Source organism: Micropterus dolomieu, linkage group LG11, assembly GCF_021292245.1.
Source record: "Micropterus dolomieu isolate WLL.071019.BEF.003 ecotype Adirondacks linkage group LG11, ASM2129224v1, whole genome shotgun sequence".
NCBI lineage: Eukaryota > Metazoa > Chordata > Actinopteri > Centrarchiformes > Centrarchidae > Micropterus > Micropterus dolomieu.
In genome coordinates, this window is record NC_060160.1 from 5,579,312 (window position 1) to 5,598,516 (window position 19,205).

A 19,205-nucleotide genomic window follows, 5' to 3' on the forward strand; every position below is an offset into this window, starting at 1 on the left:
GTTTTAAAATGTGGCACTACTTCAAGCTCCTTTTTAAAAGTCTCCATAAAAAGACTCCATATTCAAAACCCAAGTAGGCCGCAGGCCGTAAAGACCCTTCAAATTTACTGTGCTTTAATCAAACCTTTCTTCACCTGTGGGTGCAGCAGCCACGGAAACAAACGAGCGTCGCGCGCTCGACTGAGCCAACCACCTTCTAGAACGGCAACCGTGACGTCATCGCGAAAATACCTGTTCCAGGGCCGCAGCCAATCATGAGCGCCCTCTAGTGGGGGCCAAGTCAATGCAGTTCTTCAAGGTTCAAGGTTCTTCTATTAATTGTCATTTCAAAACAAAGGTTTTCACAATTAAATAAAAGTTGTAGCCCCCATCACGCTACACACAGAACATATAGCCTATAACAAATTTAAATAAAAATTTAATTCAATTAAATATGTATAATTTAATATTTATGGTGGGGTGAAAAGGAACACGGCAGAGCATTATCACCAAATTCTTATATCTTTGCTGTCATTCCTGTGTATTGTAAATAGCCTAGGTGAAGACATGCATCAAAACCAAATTTCCAGAACTGTGCGCAAAGATTGTTTAAGTGTAAATGTGTTCCTTTACATTCCAGTTAGTTCTGTCATAACTATATTTGGTTTGCATATTTAGGACATTCATGATCCACAGTCTCCATTTGATTGCAAACATCACAGTTTCCGCTTGGAGGCTCCTTACGAGGAGGTGTAGAGATGAATTTAGTTCAGTATGTCCCAGTCTAATCCTGCTAATCAGAATCTCTTCTTTCCTACTTTACCCAAGTTACCTTCCCACTCCACACTCGACTTCTTGAAGATAAGATCAGATACAAATGCTTTAATATCTTCATCCCATAGCCACTGAGGCTTCATTTTGTTCCACATGGAAGATTTGGTTTCTGCCTGACTTATTGGTGTTGTCAACTCTACTTGATTTGATTTTAATCCATTTTTGTCAAGTTGATCTACTGTTTCATTCCCTTGAACGCCTCCATGAGCTGGTAAAAAACTGTACATCAATTCTTAGGAAATGATGTATATTGTATCTAAAGATTTTAATATTTCATAAAGAATATCCTGTCTAAATCTTAAAGAAGTATGTCTGAGACTAGCCAGGGCTGCACTTGAGTTTTAGCATATTAGAATTGCACTGCTTACGGTCCTTTCTCTTGACCTCTTCACCTGAACTTTCAACTCTGTAACATAACATGATGAAACTTGTTTAACCATTATCAGGGTTTCTGGACCCATCAATAAATATACTGTATGTTCATAATGTCCATACATCTCATATAGAATAGTGTTCATATAAGCCTGCAAAGTCAATGCAGTTGGGATTAATGAAAAATTTAAAGTTTTGAGTGCTGGTCTATTTCTTTTTGTGGTTGTACTGCAATGACCGCAGTGGGGAAAAAATATTTATGAACTCATCTGCCCTTTATGAACTCATCTGCTTGTAAGTGCATGGCTATGCAGCAAGCTAAGCGTACTTCCAAACAAGGTGTTTTTCCTGGAAGCAATTGTGAAGCTGTGAATACAGTAATGGATAAAACACACTGTCAACAATAGTGAATTGAAGTGATAGTAGAAATCAGATAAAGATGTGATTACATAAACAAGAGTTGGACCAAAGGTTATGTAAAAATGAAATTGTACAATAATAAGAAAACTGGATTTGTATAGACAAGTATAGACATGCCTACTGTAAATTTAGTTACATTGTCCATCATGCCAGGAATAAAAAAAGTATCACCAATGAAAGAACAGTAAAGGGAGTACAATATAGTAAATCAAGTAAAAAGAGTCAAGAGTCTCATTTGCAAAATAGACCTGAGTGCAGAAGGATAAGTACATACATCACATACATTCACCCTGCTGCCATCTGGCAAGCGATACAGAAGCATTAGCTGTTGGACCTCCAGACTACAGAGCAGCTTCTTCTCTCAGGTCATGAGACTCTTCAAATCCACAATAAATAGCCTAAATGACATGGAACTTTCTGTTTCACTGGTTTTGCACATTACATACCACTATCTTGTATGGTGTATGTATATAAGTAACTGTATATATATTTTTTTTGTTCTACTCTAATTTTAAACATATGTATATACTGTATGTTCTGTGTGCTTTGTGCAGCCCTGTGTTGCAGAACAACTAATTAATGTACCTTAAACCTTGAATATACATAACCAGACTAGAGTTAAACTACCTCTTTAAGAAATGGAGGACATACAGATAATGAATTATTAATTTAAACAGTGGGTAAAACCTGCCTGCAAGCATTTGCTTGGTCACAGATCTGAGAAAACCGTGAACCGTGTCAGTTAAACTATGGGACTTTTAGGGGTTGCTATAGAACAGCATGTTCACCTGAGACCAACTGATAGTGACAGAAAAAGAGACTCATCTGTCATGAGAAGAGTCTCCTCGGCAACTTAAAAATTGGCTCATTCACACTCACTGTTCGATGTTTTAGTAAACTGACTTTGATTCCTTTGTGTGTAGGAGATGAATTAAGTGATACATTTATTACAGCAGCTCTTAAAGGCAAGCAGGATGTGCATTTAATCAATTCAAACAGGCTTCATTGGCATTGGAAACAGACATTTAACAGAAGAACAATAGATGAAATGTGATTACACTGTTAGAAATATATGTGTGTGTATATATATATATATATATATATATATATATATATATATATATATATATATATATATAATAAAAAGTTATAGTAACCTTGTGCTGCTGTAACTGTAGAGAGCATTAAATTAATTCTTGTACCACAATGGAAGTTGTGTCATAGTGACAAGTGAATAGCCATTGTGTGGATAGTATACTCCTATTGTCTATTGTTACAGTTAGTCTTCAGAGGGCAGACTCTTCAGTGTTGCCAGGAGACCATGAGCCATAACAGTATTAAGCAGCTACTAAGAAGTTGTGCAGCACATTGCCATAAATGTCACAAAATTGAAGTCTTTTTTTGATGTTTAGATAGTACAGAAGTGCTATGGAAATGTTATTAGGTTTGACCTAATTAGATTGCATTTGTGACTTTTATGTTAAAGTAATGTAGGCGCTAATTCTGACAGACCAATAGAGATACCAATATTTAAAATTGGTATTAGAAAATCTTCTTCTCAATTTCCCTATACTGTAGGCCACAATTTTTACTGGCTGACCATACAAATTTGCAATGGTATAAGTAAACTATGACCTGCCAGAAATAAGAACAGAAACTAGAAATGTCTCCTGAACCTATAGTGGGTTCAACTGCTTGATATGTCAAATTTGGTGAAATGAGAGACGGAGCACATTTTTGGAGTGACTAGCAATATTAATGTCTCCAGGCTTTATAGCTGTATTCTGACTGTCACAAAGGGCTGTCTGGCAAAAACGTTCCAACCACCTCCTCATGACTGCAGCCATTCCTCCTCAACAACCAAAGTCAATGCCTACACATCAATAACCACTTAATCAATAATTGTTGACCTGCTGACCCCATACGACATTCTCTGCTAGGGGTCTGTTAGCAATTCCTAGGTTAAGGCTAAAAATCAGAGGAAGCTGGACCTTTTGTGTCAGGGCCCCTCGACTCTGGAACAACCTGATCAGGCAGGTCAGCTCTGTTTTGTTTAAATCTCTCTTAAAAATGCATTATTTTAAAATTGTTTTCTCTTGAACTGTTTTTTAAATAGTTTTTATGTTTTATTCTGTGAATTTCTGTCAAGTTATGTTTTAACCTCATTTGTTACTGCATTCTTATATTAATCTTAATTTTTTATTCCACTTTTATCTGATATTTCTTGGGACACTAAAGACGAGACAGAGGCATTTATTTCTTGTATTTATTATCTGGGACTTCCTCCTGGGCATTGACATACACATACATTACATGATCCAAGTATTTAAAATGACCAAATAGGGAAGGTCTGTGGCATCTCATGAGGGAGGTTGGGATGAAATGTACTGCTGTTGCCCTGTTGCGCTAAACCCTCTCCCTTATTAATGTTCCATTCTACCAATAGAGCTATTCAAGACCAAATTAGAGCTCACGAAAGCAAAGTTTGACTTTTAATCCACATAACATAAAAAAATACACAGACAAAAATTTGGCGTGAAATATTAATCAAAGCTCTAATTATCTTCAGAAATGTGTTTGAAGATAATTACAGCTTTAAACAGCTTATATAATTGAAATGCTGAGCAAGGAACACCAGGAACCATTTCTTTTCTAATAAAACAGTACTTTGAAATTAAAATGTTTAAATGAATTCAAGTTGTGAGGTTGCATGTGGGCCAACTGGACCCAAAGTTGAAGAGCAACAACAACTTAAGAAGAAACAACATAAGTGAGCATGTAAACAGTGTTAAACATTTTTAATGGGAATTTGCACGTTACTGTCAGTGATTGGAGACTTTAAAACTAGTCATCAGTTTCATTGAATGTACTTTTTAGTTGAAGCAGAAGGAACTCACAGGAAATCATATTTAGTGTGGCAATCACTCGACTACTTTTCCTCTTTGAGAGAGAGAGTCAGCAAACAGAAAGCTCCAGTTTGAAAAGACATCAGACTTCAAGCAGGAAACTCTTTGAAACCTGCTATAATGAGCTGTGACAGTTGGAAAGCTATGGACAGAATTTTTTCTCATTAGGACTGAGAGTAAAGAGCAATGAGCTATTAAACATTGCTGTCTACACTAGCCAGGAAGAGGTAATTTGAGGTTGATGTATGCTGCCCCCATTGTTAGCACACATAATAAATCCATCCCCACTGTTTTGAAGTATTAAGTAAGGAAAAACATAAGCTTACCTGGCCATCATTACAAGGGTGTCATTTTGGTAATGGTGAAATATATCAGTCCCATTCCACAACAATCCTGAGGGTCCTATGGCTGCTGCAGGACACCTTAGGGAGTGCTATTACATCATCTCTTCCTGAGATGTAGAATCAGTCCAAGACAGGGACATAGGTCCCCTGAGTCACCCTTTAGTCAATATAGACCCAGACCTAAAGAGGGAGGGAGGCAGCCTACATGATACACACACAGAGGTACAGACAGTAAAGGTGATGTTGCTATAGACCAAATGAATAATGGTACAGATATTCATAGTAGTGTTTATGATGATAATCGTAAGGTTAATGATAATAATAACCATAATAACGATAACACTAGTAACAATAATTGTAGCTGAGGGTGTCGAGCAGGAACATGGGGGTAGCTGGTGACTCACAACCACAGATCTAACTCCACAGCTCCAGAGCCAGAAACACCTGCAGGAAGTGATAAGAGGAGAGAGGAGAGGGACGAGAAAGCACAAGACTACGGGAAAGGGAAGAAGCCAAGTTAGTAACATGCAATAATGGGATGAGGTTTCATACAGAGGGAGAGAAAGAGGAGGAGAGAGGAGTAACACCTGAAGTAGGAGTAAAAGAGATGGATCGGGACAAGACGGGCACAAAAGTCATTGAACTGGGGTGGAGTGGGAAAAGATAAATTGGTGCTGAGCAGGAGGGGAAAAACGTTTTTCTTCTAAATCCTCACAGGCCAAAAACCCCTTAGGTCCCATTTGTGGTATCAAACACACAAAAAGCAGCTGCTGTTGCATTGCATGAGACTAAAGTGGAACAGGAGTAAAATTAGGCAAGAATGTTGACAAATGTTGAACAGGCAAGTGTGAGATTATTAACAGGATCAAACCATCCAATTTCTAGATGTTCTACTAAATATGTGACCAATGATTCCTCAGTAAATAACATGAAGACATCTGTTTGGGTTTTGGAAGGTAGACATTCACATTCTGTGCCCAAATGTTTCTTATTTGTTGATTACGGTGGTGTGGAAGTGAAGGGAAATGTGAAAGGGTCTCCAGAGATTCTCCCTAGCAGAAAGCATGGGATACATAACTCCTAGATACACTCCTGCATCCATTCACCTTGTTGATTTGGTATAAACTGTATCTGAATCATAAAGGCCTGGACTCCAGTCAGCTCTGACGTGCCATGAAAAAGGCATCAGTCAAAAGTCTAACCTGTGATGTGTTCAAATAAGGTTGCAGCTATTTTCAAAAATATTTTCAAAGCAATCATTATCACACGGGTGGCACAAATACAGCAACCGACACACACATGTAGGAAATTCTTAAGCTGCCATTACAAATGAATGGGGCTTCTGTTGTGTATCCTCAAATAACCAGACATCACATTCAAGACATGTTACACGTTGCTCTGATGAGAATTCTTATCACATGTAGAGCTTGGACAGAGCTCTAATCTCCTTAAATGTATGCAGTCGTTAGGCGGCATAAAACACGACAGCTGTCAGCCAACATATTGGAGGCTCTCACTGTGAAAGGTAGTGGCCAGTAAGGAGAAAATTCGACAGGCTTGCTTTTAGAGTGGATTCAACCTGCCCAAACTGACGCGAATGACACTGGGGCCGCTCCTGAGTGACTGCAGCTTAGTCAGAGATGACATGACAAGCACATAGTGCTTTCTGTTGCACATCCCTAGTGGCATAAGTGACCCACTCCCCCCCCCATTTAATTGCAATTCCCTCTTTAAAACTGTATTACTATGCACAAAGGAGGATTAAATTTGCAACTACAGTCTGCAGTGGATCACACGCAATGCAAGGGGATTTATTGTCAAAGAAGAGTGTGTTTATTATGCAAAACACAAACAAATACTTATGTACAATGCTATTCTATGCCACACACACTTATTTTGCTCATAAATTTGTAGCTGTAAACAAATTCTGGGTACAGAAACTCTGAATAAAGTTGCCCACAAGGGGACCTGAAGACAAAGTCAGACCTGCTCCTCCTCCCCAAATGAGACCATCTGACTCCAGACTCCAAAACTAATGGTGCACTGAGGCACATCTTGTCAATTTGTAGAGTGAAAATTTCCACACTATTACCAGAAAGTTGCCCTCAAATGGACAACAAAGTGTAAAAACCAGCAGTAATGTGAGACAAGTTCCATAACACACGTGTATGTAGATGTAAATTACTGTGGCATTTAATTAAGAGTGCATGATATTAATGGTAAATATTGAAGATACATGTATGGATATTGTTATCACGAGGCTGTTCAAAGAACAAACTGTGAATTTTCTGCCTAGATTTCCATTACTTACAACATGCAGTGGCCTTTTGATTGCTTTGCTCAGATATCTCGAATTTATGATTTGAATAGGATCTCCAGAATGCTCTATTAAACAACTTATTAGTGCACTGTGCATTGTGGGATGCCAGTGACTGCAAAAGATACAAACTGAGGCAAAAGAAGACTGCATTTCTTTGAAATTGGATGGTGACTTGTTATGACGTATTCCAGTCTACTGAAGGATCTGAATTGGACTACAGCATGTTTTTCATGACATGCTACTGGAAATGACAAGAAACATTTGTGTGTGGCCACAGGAAAGATGCTATTATTAGGTATAAAGAGATGGCATCTAATTTTAAAAGGTGTCCTGTCATGTGAGTGAATGCTGCATGCTTTCTCCTGGGTCCCAACTGCAGGACTGGGTGTATCAACCAATTGCATAGTTGCTGGCAGAGAGAAAACCTCAGACACTTCCTGTTTTCCTGCTGAGCCGCACTCACAGGGGATTCTCCACAAATGAATAATACATCGTCTCCATTTAATTTGGAAAGCAGCCGTAATGAGGCCTTTTTGCACAGTATTTCCCCACTCTGGGCTCTCACGTGCCATAAGCACTGTGTGGTTGAATTTGAAGCTGTTAATGGACTGTGGTAAACCGCCGTAAGGGCAAAAAGTTAGACACATAATATTCATATTTTGAGGGGCAGACTCCCTGATTTATTTAGACAAATTAACTAAACAGCCTGAAGATCAGAAAAGTGATCTTGTGACTGCAGCAGGCTTAAATTCAAGAAAAGGCATAGAAATGTTTTGGGTTTGTGACTGAATATTATTCTTCCCAACTCAGTACTCAAAACCTTCTGATACGTGGTTCTACTAGCACAACTTGGGTGGCACTTCCAGCCCCCTGCAAGACATGAAACATGTCTTACCATTCTGAAGTTTAATAAAAGTGGATGGATAACATTTTAAAATGCCATTATTCATTTTTATATTAATACACAGTGTCTCATGTAACAAACTCACAGAGATTTATCTCCAACTCTGCAGCTCTTTGGAGATTTCTGAGCTTTGACAGTACATTTACATTTAGTTCAGTCTCATCGCTCTCATTAACAGAATTTTCAGCAAAAATGCTTTAATAAATTGACTGTACACCACCTGCCTTTGGTCTGTTAACAGGCTCAAAAACATTTAGCATCTTTTCCAAGGAGTGGGTAGAGACCAAACTAGTCCAAACACCATTAATTATGCAGCATTGGCAAAATAACTGTGTGAAACTACCCTCATTCTCTACATTCTGATATATTTATTGTAATTACACAAAAGAGTCAAGATTAACTGTAAAAGACTTTATTTGCAAAACTTGAACATACTACAAATAGCTTGAATGCAACAGTCTGAAGCCACCACCCAGTTTAAACTTGCCCCATACTCCTACACAGTTATGCATGATGCAAAGAGTAGTGTGAGGAGTAAGGAGGAGAAGTAAGGGAGTGTTTGTGTGATACAGGCGTATGACCCATTAAACCCTCCAGGCCTGAGTAAAATACAGCGACACACAGTTACACTGTAATTTTACCATAAAAGAGTCAGCCATTCTCAGATGTCAATTTATTGAGGGGGTCGTAACATTTTATAGCGGGTACTCTGTACTGGATATGATCACATTTGCTCAGAGCTGTTAAGATTATGATCCTGAATAATGTGTTTTACCGCAAACAAGCCATAACCTTTGTACATTTACTTTAATTACTGTTAAAAATTGCAATTAATGACCAATTGCAAGCAATAGAGAAGCAGAAGGTTTCCTGCATGCTAAAAATACTGTGTACTTTGTGTTTTACTAATGAGCTTGTAGTTGAAGATGGTACTGTGCTTAGAAGTAGCCTGTCACAGTATTTTTGAGAGCGAATGTGTGGAAGTATCTGTCTGTCGATCTTCAATTTAAATAATGTTGAAAAATAATAAGACTGCCTTCCATGCAGAGGCAGATGGGATCCTGTTTGCCTTATAATCCCCTCTGAGTTGCTATCAGAGCATCAGAAGCATGTGGCCTTTTTCAGTAGACTGCTTTATCACTTAGCTTATTTACAGATCAACAAATCAATTTGTGTGGAAAAACAAAAAGAACCAAAAAGAAAGCAGAAAATCGAATATATGAAATCGTTGTTTTCTCTTTCAGTTAAGTCGACTGTTTCCCTACAGACAGCGCTGCCTTTTCATTCATAATGAGCAACAACAGCAAACCTAGAGAGGAATCGCACTGCAGAGGGAGCTTAATTAAGAAATAATTGACTTATATTTTCAAATAATTGAGTTGTTTGAAGTGCTATGATAGTCTCACACAGACAAGCTATACCTTTAGACTCGTGCAGATTGGTTGAAATGTGAAAAAGACATTTTTCAGGGGCTGTGGAAATAACATGGAATAAATGGCTTGAAATTGGAAATCTAACACGATTTGAGATGCTAAGAGAGAACATCTCTCTTCTGATGCTTGATAGACTGAAGGGAAAAGGCAATTCTCTCTGTGCATGTGTGTAAATCTGTTTGTGCACACAAGGGGGTGTTATTTAAGAGAATTCTAGGTATAGTTTGTAGAATTATGGCAAAGAACCAACATGGAGAAATGATTATTGTTTCATCCAAGCCTGTAATTCAAGCTTAGCATGTCTACGCCTACATACTGTGCTTAAAACATATAATCTCCCTCCTACACAGGCAGCGAAGAATGCAGAAATTTACAGATCATAAAGATCTGTTGTGACACTTAATATGAGTGGCGTTTAGCTGTTATCACTGAGCATTCCTCAACCTCCACTCCAATAGAAACTCCACTTGGCTTTTACCTGTGAAAGGAATATTTGAAATTCTAGGGATGTACGCATGAAACGGAATAGAAATTATGCCTAATGTATATGAATGGGAGCCGTGCCGTTCAGGTATTTCACAGCGCGTGCCCTGACAGAGGCTAAAGTGAATAAGTCGTCAACTTGCATTGAAATTCATATTGTATGACTGGCTGGAGCTGAGCCCATTTTCTCCACAGTGCTCTCGCCATGAGCCATACAATAGTCAGGGAGACATCTAATGAGGCAGGAGAAAAAAATATTAAGAGGAAAATCCTTAAACTCAGGAGTTGGCATATTCAATGACCAGTCTCTAAATTCAATGAGAAAATCTTTTGTTGGAGCTTCAGGCTGGTGGGAGGGAGAGAACAAAACTCAGAAAGAAGAAAAGATTGAGAGAGTGACTAAGATGGGCTGTGACAATGTCAGCTTTGGTCTGGTCAGCCTGCACAGAAGATGAGTGAATATGATGCAGCTGGAATAAGAAAGGCAGGAGGGGAGGGTTGAAGCACAGAACAAAAGCAGGAGGTGGTTGCCAAGTGGTTGGAGAAGACAGTTTATGGCCCCAAAGTTTGCTAGTTCCCATCTTGATCTGGAAAATCAGCGCAGGAAAACCTCTCCGCTCCGACCATTTAAGAATCAGGTGCTCTGCAAGCTCTTCCCTCTTGACTCGGTGAGTCAGCAGTGCACTGCAGCTCATGTACAAAGCAGCTACCCAGATTTTGCCTTTGATCTACTGGCACTGCTGCTTCATGCAGTTTGACCTCTGGGTCCCCTCGAGAAACTCGCCCGACTCTCCATCTGGTAGGTTTTTTTTTATGTTGGCTGCTTAAAAACACTTTGTAAAGTTGGTTAATGGTACAAGATTGTTTTTGCTATGAGAACTGTATGTACTTCAGTTAATGGCCTTCAATTTATTCCCTCTGTAAGTGCTACTGAAGCCCGAGTGTGTTCAGGTTTTCATTTCAGCTACACATTAAAGCAGCTGATTTCACAGACGAACATTGCCTCATGCTAATCAGGGAGTAATCACCTGCAGTGTTTGGCAGGAAAAAAAACTTGCAGATTCTTGGGCTTCTGTAGCACTTAGTTGAGGACCTCTTCACAACCTTAATCCATTTAATCTTTTAACTGTGACCCCAGAGTGGCCCCTTTTCAAAATGAAGACAAATCAATATGCAAATGTTGCTGTATTTTCCAGCCCTGTGATTTCTTTGTGCAGTTATACTGGGCAACTTTTTCACCTTTCAGACTCCCTCGCTTTCTCATCCACTCATGTTTGTTTGGAAACTGTGATGTATAACATCCCATTGATAATCTTGCCTTCCAGGCTGCACTGTAATAAAATGTGGGTAGACCTTACAGTCACAGTGGATAAAAGCAAAACATACACACAAACATACACGAAATCTGCAGCAGATACTGTAATTTTAATTTGCACTTGACATTAACTGGTGCATTTTATCAAACAGCTGTTTGAAGGCATAGATCAACTTCCTATGCCTGTGCATCACTAATTTGTTGTAATTACAAACTGGTTTCACACACATGAAAACAATCTCAGTGCTGTTTGTTTGATGTCTACCAGCTCATTTTAAAGTCTTTCAAAGCAGCAGCAGCATTCCTGATTTTGTTGCTGGTGTCACTATTTGTCTCTTGTTATCAGCAGCAAAGACGGCAGCTCTCATCATGACTGGCTACATGCTGCCCCCTAGAGGAGAAGCCCTGGTTTGTCAGTCCTGACACTGCAAATTGTTGTCAAAGTTTAATACAGTGACGTTAACGAAGCCAAGTAACTGGATGTGCTGAGCTAAAGGAGCAACTTAATAAAAACAAATGTTGTTTTTCATGTTATTTTTCTAGATTTTAAATCCACGTAAAAATGTTTCCTAGAGTTAATAAGAACTGATGGTATTTATACAAACATATGAACTATTTGTGGTTGAAGTCTTGACTGCATAGTTGTTTATCTCGCCAGGAGTAAGTTGGGGTTGAAGTCAGTCATGGGAAAAATGCTATGGTGCTGATTTTTCCACTCCAAATGTCAATTTCAAAACTGGGAATCTTTAAAATATATAATCATATATAAAAACATTAGAACTTTATAAAATAACTCAACTAAACTAACTAATAGGTAGACTCAGTCTACAGGTGGATGCTGGGGTGGAGGTGCAGTATGAACAGAGCAGAGCACTGACAGCTTAAGTACACCACTCTAATGAAAAGGGTGCACTGGATATAATGTATCTTGCAGTGAGAAAAGTATGCCATGCAAGTGTAGTAGCTGGAACTAGCTCATAGGCTTTGATTTATTCATAAGCTGATATGGACGGTAAGGCCTATCTTGCAGTCAAGCTTTCAGTTCATCCCATAGGAGTTGGATGGGGTTGAGGTCAGGCCTCTGTGCAGGCCAGTCATGTACTTCCACACCTGACTGGGAAAATGATGGATCTGGCTTTGTGCACAAAGGTACTGTCATGCTGAAACAGGAAACGGTCTTCCTCACACCGTTGCCTCAAAGGCACTTGTCTAAAATATCATTATGTAGCATTAAGATTTCTCTTCATTAAATCATTGTCACATATTCTGGTCTTTCACATTATTAGATTCTTTCTGGAGGGGGTTCATTTTGCTTTACGAGTGGGTCGATATCCCACTTAAATTGGAGACCCTCTATTTGGATGACCTGCCTTCAGGAAATGTGACCTCTGGAGTCAGATAGTTTGCAGAAAGGCTGTTGCTAAAACCAATTATCTTAAACTGATGATTGGATGGACATTATTTATGACATCTGTATGATCGAAAGTATCATTTTCTCCATGAGTCTGCAAAAGGACAAATATTTAAACCTATCAACATCTATCATCTTTTTTGTTATTTCATTTTTCTTTTCATAATATTTTTATATCACCATTAAGATACACTGTATGGTTCTAGTTTTGCTTTCCTATTGCGCACTTTAATTTTCAAACACTTGATTTATTATATTGGATTCATTTAATCTTGTTTGATTATGTATTATTTATTATTACTCAGTTTATTATTATCTAGAAGTGTTTTTTTAAAAGGCATGGAAATAATGACTACAAATAATGATTAAATTTTTCGTTTGTTGACTTGGTATATCCCCCCCCCCCCAAAAGAGAGAATTTTAAACACAGTGTACACACTATTTTTAAGCACAGCGTTTAATAAATTCAGGTTTATCTTTTAGAAAGTGGTTTTAAATGTACTTGAAATACTCAATCAAATTCAAGTTAGTAAAGTGGTTTCCTCCACAATGTTCTTCACTGCACATTCAGACTCACAGGAACATCACCCTCTGCTGGTTGTACAGTGGAACTTACTGGTTACCTGATCCAGTTGTGTTATTCATTTTACAGGTGTGTTAGCCAGCCGCCGTTGAGTTGTGCTATTTATTCCCCATGAGATGCGCACAACCTCTAAATCCTTCTCTTGTGTGCGTTCATTTTTAATGTGCTATCCCCGGAGCCTTGGTTTTGGAAAGTGCACTGTGTGTCCTTGATTGTACACAAGCTTCAAAGAATACGCCTTGGGTAATACAAAAAATTAGTTTTTATTTTTTAATACAGAAAAAAAGACAAGATCAAAGCAATTGATGTTGGCATCCAGACAGATTTCCCCCCATAAAACACACAGCTCAGTCACAGCTCTAGTTTTAGATTTGGTTGCCAGAATAACTGGGGTTTAAGAGGCAATTAAGAGGTTAGGAAGAGGAGCAGGAGAATCTGGCTTCATGGGGGTTCGCAGTCAGAGGTACAGCAGATGTTCACAAGACACAGGAATACATTTGTAATATGCGGTGTCTGGATGTTTCTGTTGTTGTTTCTATCATCATTTCCTGTTTTGTACTGTATGCCAACATCTCTGCATATCTTTCATAGTGGTTTTATAATGTTTCCTTTTTCATTGTCCTCAGTGCCTCAAGAATCAGGACATGTTTGCTTCAAAATGGCATTAAACCAGTCTGACATTGATCTTCCTTTGCTCCATTTCAGCTGTTTGTTAATATGAGATGAATCATACTTTGTACTGCATGAACACATTCAAAAATCCCATTCTGGTGTCCTCCTACTCTTCAGAACGAAAGGTGCGTTAGAAGTCACAATAAAGCACTGCGAGATTCATTTATATTCCCAGAATTAGCAAAAACAAGGTCAAGTCGGAGCCTTCAAGGTCAAACAATGACATTTTCAAGTATGGTGAATCACATAAATAGCTGTCTTTGATGTTGACGAGTAGGTTTTAACTGGCCTCTTCAACTGCACTCTTTAATCTGCCACATTTTCCTTTCCACTCTTCAATTTGACAAACAGGATTTGAACTGAAGCCTCCCACACAGTAAACAGTCAACAGTGAACAGTGAGCTGCAAGTGGCTGAGGGAGATATTTCCTACTCTATGTGTTTACCAACTCATGCAATCTTGAAACAGCAGCTGCCAGTAGCCTGTTCGTCTTCTACCGCCGCAAAAATGTCACCAAAGGTAAACAACAGTCAGCCTGTTTGTTTTAGAGCTAGCAGTGATTGAGCTCAAACCAGAAGTCAGCCCGGAGTGAGTTGGTCGTACATCGTGGCCGTGCACTGCTGGGCCGCTCTGGGTCACTTGGCCATGTACGCTGCCACTTCCTTCTCAAGACTCTGGGCGAAGCGGTGGTTGAGGAAGAGGAGCTGGCCGTGAGGAAGTAGGCGGCTGAGCAGAGCATCAATGCGGTTGCTCCTCAGCAGAACCTGAAAGGGAAAGTGTTAGTGTTAGTGATGACCCCGTGCAGACTTTTTAACGACCACAGTTGGTTACTGATAGTAATAAAATCTGTATGGCGACAATCTCATTACTGTTCTCTTTTTATTAATGCCGTTTCCATAAGGTATAACGAGTTGTTGTTGTTGAGCATTTGGCTTTCAATATCCCATACAGCAACAGCTTTGTGGAAGTAACTGTTTCACTGAAATTATTTCAGTCTAATGAGGCCTTTAAACACGCTCTGCTACAAAAGGTTTTATTTGAATACAATATCATTAAAGCTGCACCAGGCAGGAACTTTGTTTTGTAAAAAAAAAAAAAACCTTTTTACTCAGGCTTAACCAACAAGGAGGCACTGCAAGAGAGAAACATGTTCCAGTCCTGCAAACTTTACTCAGCCAGGAGTAAATTGTGTATTTGTTGGGGACTATTTTTAGCAGCAGATGAATACACATTTTGGTGGTCTAGCAGGACAGAAGCAGGACAGTGTGTGTGGGGGATTGAGTCAAAATAAACCCCAGCATGTGCTCATGGTAATAAGGAAACATGTCACCCAGTGCAACAGTGTGGCTCGTTGATGTGTTTTTAATGTTTCTTGACAGCAATGCAGCTTGGTGGTACAGAGGAAGAGGATATATCCGGCTTTGACTTCATAGACAATACTTGTTTGTAGGATCAATCATTGTTGGTTTTGGTCTTTTCATGGGATTTGTTGAATATCACCAGATTTATCCTTTAAGACCAAAATAAAAACTGTCTCCCAAATAACAGTGACAGGGATAAACTCTCCAATTATAAATCTTCCTCTCCTCTAATCCCTGCTTCACAAACTGGCCAACAGTAAGTCAAACACAGCCAGCCACTCCATCCTGTTAAATTCAAGTACAAACACTGGTTATAAAAAGGTTGAGAGGCAGCAGATTGATCTTATTTTTCAGCAAATACAGTTGAGCCACAAATAACTTGTTTGTAGTCACCAACAAGCTTGGTTCCTTAAGGTGATGAAACAGCTGCCTGAAGATCTCCAAAGGTCTTTTTTTCCCCAAAGCTCCACAGGAATGAATAGACAGAGTATTTTTCCTACACACCCCATGATTTTGACACCCCAATTCCAGTGAGACAAACAGACATGTTTAAAATAAATCTGGATGATTTTATCTCCTGAAGGTTATCAGATCCGAGAAGCCTTTACTCCATTTGTGAAAAAAGAAAAAGGGTGATTTCACAGCCTTTTCATCATTTAGACCACATCAGAAGTTTACATAAAAAAAACAACACAGAACTTAAACTTGTAAAACCAGGACTATATCGACACAAAGACCCCAGAGACTGTTTAAATCTCTGTCAGATTTGTGACACGTTAACTGAAAAAAAAGAATAAACCGGCAATGTTAATCTAGTCCAGGTTTGAAAAAGTACACTGCTCTTAGTACTATCTCATCCTAACCTCATAACATGTTTTTGAGGTATTAGAAATTATGCATATATTTACCCCTTACTGTCATTTGGAGCTGCCATTGCATAAAGTTGCTGTGCGCTGCTTTAACACTTTGGTGCAAAGTCAAACAGGGTTCCTGAATGTTCAACACCATCCTGAAGCCCTTTCTTGAAAATGAAAACATGTCGGTTTGGGGTCGTTGCTTACCTCGCTGCCCTGCCCCAGCATGTGCAGGTGCTCCAGGCAGTGTCGGGTCAGGTTGCGCAGGGTTCCCTCAGCGAGCAGGAGGTTCTCGTGGGGCTCACAAACCAGCGTGAAGCCCAAACTCTGGACTCCCAGCCACAGAGCGCTCATCTCCTCAGAGAAAGGGTCTCCGGCTCTCAGACGCACCACCCCACTGTCGGCCTCCTGCAGGGCCAGCACCTCCTCGCCGGGTACCGTCTCCACCAGCTGCCGACCTGAAACCTCCCGGGACAGAGAGACAGCGCTCCGGACCTGCCTGAGTCACAGAGGACCGGTGGTATATTCAGAAACAAAGAAATAGGCATGTAACCGGTCATCACCTGCAGATTACAGTTTGTTTCTGAATCTATTTACTTGCTTGCTTTATTTCATTCTAAATCAAAAACAGCCAGCCTGCTATTACAACAGTACTGTCATTCTTTCCACTTTTCCGCATTTTCTTTTGAAGTTGACAATCAGTAATTACAGGTTGCAGCATAAATAGATGGAAGAGAAAACCACACAAACACTCTGTGAAAGAACTCCTCATTTACTGAAAACAAATGAGACGAATGCAGATAAGATTGACAGCTTTCAGTGCGCTCTACAATGCCTTTTTACATTGCGTGCCATCAGGAAATCAGCAGGACGCAGAAAGAAGAGTGGATGTATAATAGCAGAAAACAGGAACAGGGTGCTGCTCTTCTTGGATAAACATCAATGTATCTAAAAATGACAGGCAGTAAAAGGGTGTTTACTATCATTAACAAAGCCAAAAATATATCAAATACATTTACAACATCACGAAGGAAGACAGAGAAGAGCAGCATCCCTTTGACATGGGAAATACGAACTGTGGCCTTAAATTGGAGAAACACCAACAAAGGGCCTGTCCAAATAATCACACTAGTAGTTGAATCAACGTTGTGATGTATTTCCTGGCCAGCAGTGCCTGGCTTAAACTTCCAGGAGGATTGTGGAGGATTATCAGATCTCACAGTGAAACTTTACAACTGAAACATGAGAACTGTGTTCATTTGGGTTAGTTTACATTAGACAATAAACAGTAGTTTATAATTTGATTTAATTTGGGGACAAAGATTAATGTTTGCTGAGATTTAGTCAGACAGCGCCAGTGCTAAAACACTGGAATTTTTTATTTCCTGTCATTTCGTAACCCTTTGATGAAGAAATGTTTTGAAGGCCTACTGTTGCATCACAACTGCCAACTTGACAGGACAGTAATGCAGTAAACTGATAACAGAGCAACTTAATTAGGTTATGTTAAACTTTATTGTCCAAGAAGGGAAATTTGTCTTGGGCAGGATGCATTGTTGCTTCATAAAAACATCACAAAACACATCACTTGTAGGTGTAGGCTTACTTTACAAGAGGAAAACATAAAAACTGAAGAAAAAGGACGTTGTTGAGAGCTAAAGTGCGAGTGTAGTTATTGCACATTGCTCAACTTCACATTATTCAGGAGTTATTTAAATCACACATGTTGCATTTGCATGATATCCTGAAGACAAATTTTGTGGCATTTCTGTGCACTACCCACGGTGTCCACTTTATTTAACATTAATTATTTTTTCTCAAGCCAGGCCTGTAAGTGTAAGTCATTTCACAGACTTTTTAAAAACCGACTCACCTTGCTACCACAGCTACCTTCTCCTTCTGTAGAAGTCGCCTGTCCTCCGGGGTGAGCTCTTGGTGCTGGGCGGCCAAGACGCCTTCATCTGGACCGAAGACCCGGGAGTAAAGCACCCGACTCTCCCCGGAACCGAGAGCACCGACCGGACAGACGGTGTGGATCAGGAAACATCGAACCATATTGTCATGTGTGGGCGAAAATCACCGAAGAGCTACTTCTTTTTCACGAACAGCGTTTCCTTTACATTGTAATGTTTATATTGATTACTCACTTCCGCGTTGGTCACCTGACCGCTACCGTTGCTTTGCGTTGTATAAACCACCAGATGGCGCTCGCAGTCTAAGCTCCATACAATGTTATTTTATTTTTTATCATGTTGTATTATATAGTAATGTATTATCTTATGTCATATTAAATCATTTTATATCAAAGTATATTATATTACACATTTTGAAACATAAACAAAGGACTTCAGGGAGAAGCAAGCAAACTTATTGCTTCTTAATCTTATGTAATATAAAGGATAATGTGATTTTAACTAAATAAGCAAATTAGTTTCAGAATTTTGAATCTCCCTTATTGAAAATTGACCTTTAAAAGTAAGATGTATAGGAAGGTGAGAATTGGATATAGGGCTGCAACAACCTGGTTGATTAATCGATTGTTTAATCTCTAAAATGTCAGAATATATAATATATATAATATATATGCCAAATGTCAATCAGCCTTTCCAGGAGTCTTCAAATTGCTTGTTTTGTAAGTATAACTACCTAAAGCCCGAATATATTAAATTTATTACCATGGAATATTTAGAGCACCAGAAATATCTGCTTTTGAGAAGCTGGAACCTGTGATTTTTTTTTTGTCATTTGAGCACAATTGAATTGGATAGAACTGAAATACCACAGACACAAATGTTAGACAGTATAGAGTAGTGTAGTAGATGTGGATGAAAACAGGACTGAGAGAATGAAGGACGCTGCAGAGAGAGGTTGAATGAGATCAGAGATCAGTGCGAGTGTGTCGGGGTCTCAGCAGACAAACAGAGGCAGCTGTTAATCCAACAGCTGCTGCTGGTCACGCTTCTTTACTCTGAGAGGCCCTGCTCAGTGGGCTCAGTGTGTGTGTGTGTGTGAGT

General features: G+C 39.2%; 1 protein-coding gene across 1 annotated transcript; it reads right to left on the reverse strand.

Annotated features, from left to right (window-relative positions):
• Nucleotides 1–13,548: 13,548 nt before the first annotated feature.
• On the reverse strand, nt 13,549–18,350 carry ap5s1 (adaptor related protein complex 5 subunit sigma 1). Its single transcript, XM_046063634.1, has 3 exons — nt 18,065–18,350; nt 16,399–16,690; nt 13,549–14,740 (listed from the first exon to the last, which is right to left on the reverse strand). Exons 1-3 carry the CDS (start codon nt 18,244–18,246, stop codon nt 14,612–14,614), a joined length of 603 nt encoding a protein of 200 aa, XP_045919590.1. The 5' UTR covers nt 18,247–18,350; the 3' UTR covers nt 13,549–14,611.
• Nucleotides 18,351–19,205: the final 855 nt, after the last annotated feature.

Bases quoted from the DNA above. Each gene is read 5' to 3' on its own strand.
- ap5s1 (XM_046063634.1), bottom strand. From the start codon at position 18,246: ATGGTTCGATGTTTCCTGATCCACACCGTCTGTCCGGTCGGTGCTCTC. The intron at 16,691-18,064 runs GTGAGTCGGTTT...TCTGTGACTCAG, and splicing joins AAGGTAGCTGTGGTAGCAAG to GCAGGTCCGGAGCGCTGTCT. The intron at 14,741-16,398 runs GTAAGCAACGAC...TTTCCCTTTCAG, and splicing joins TGCTGGGGCAGGGCAGCGAG to GTTCTGCTGAGGAGCAACCG.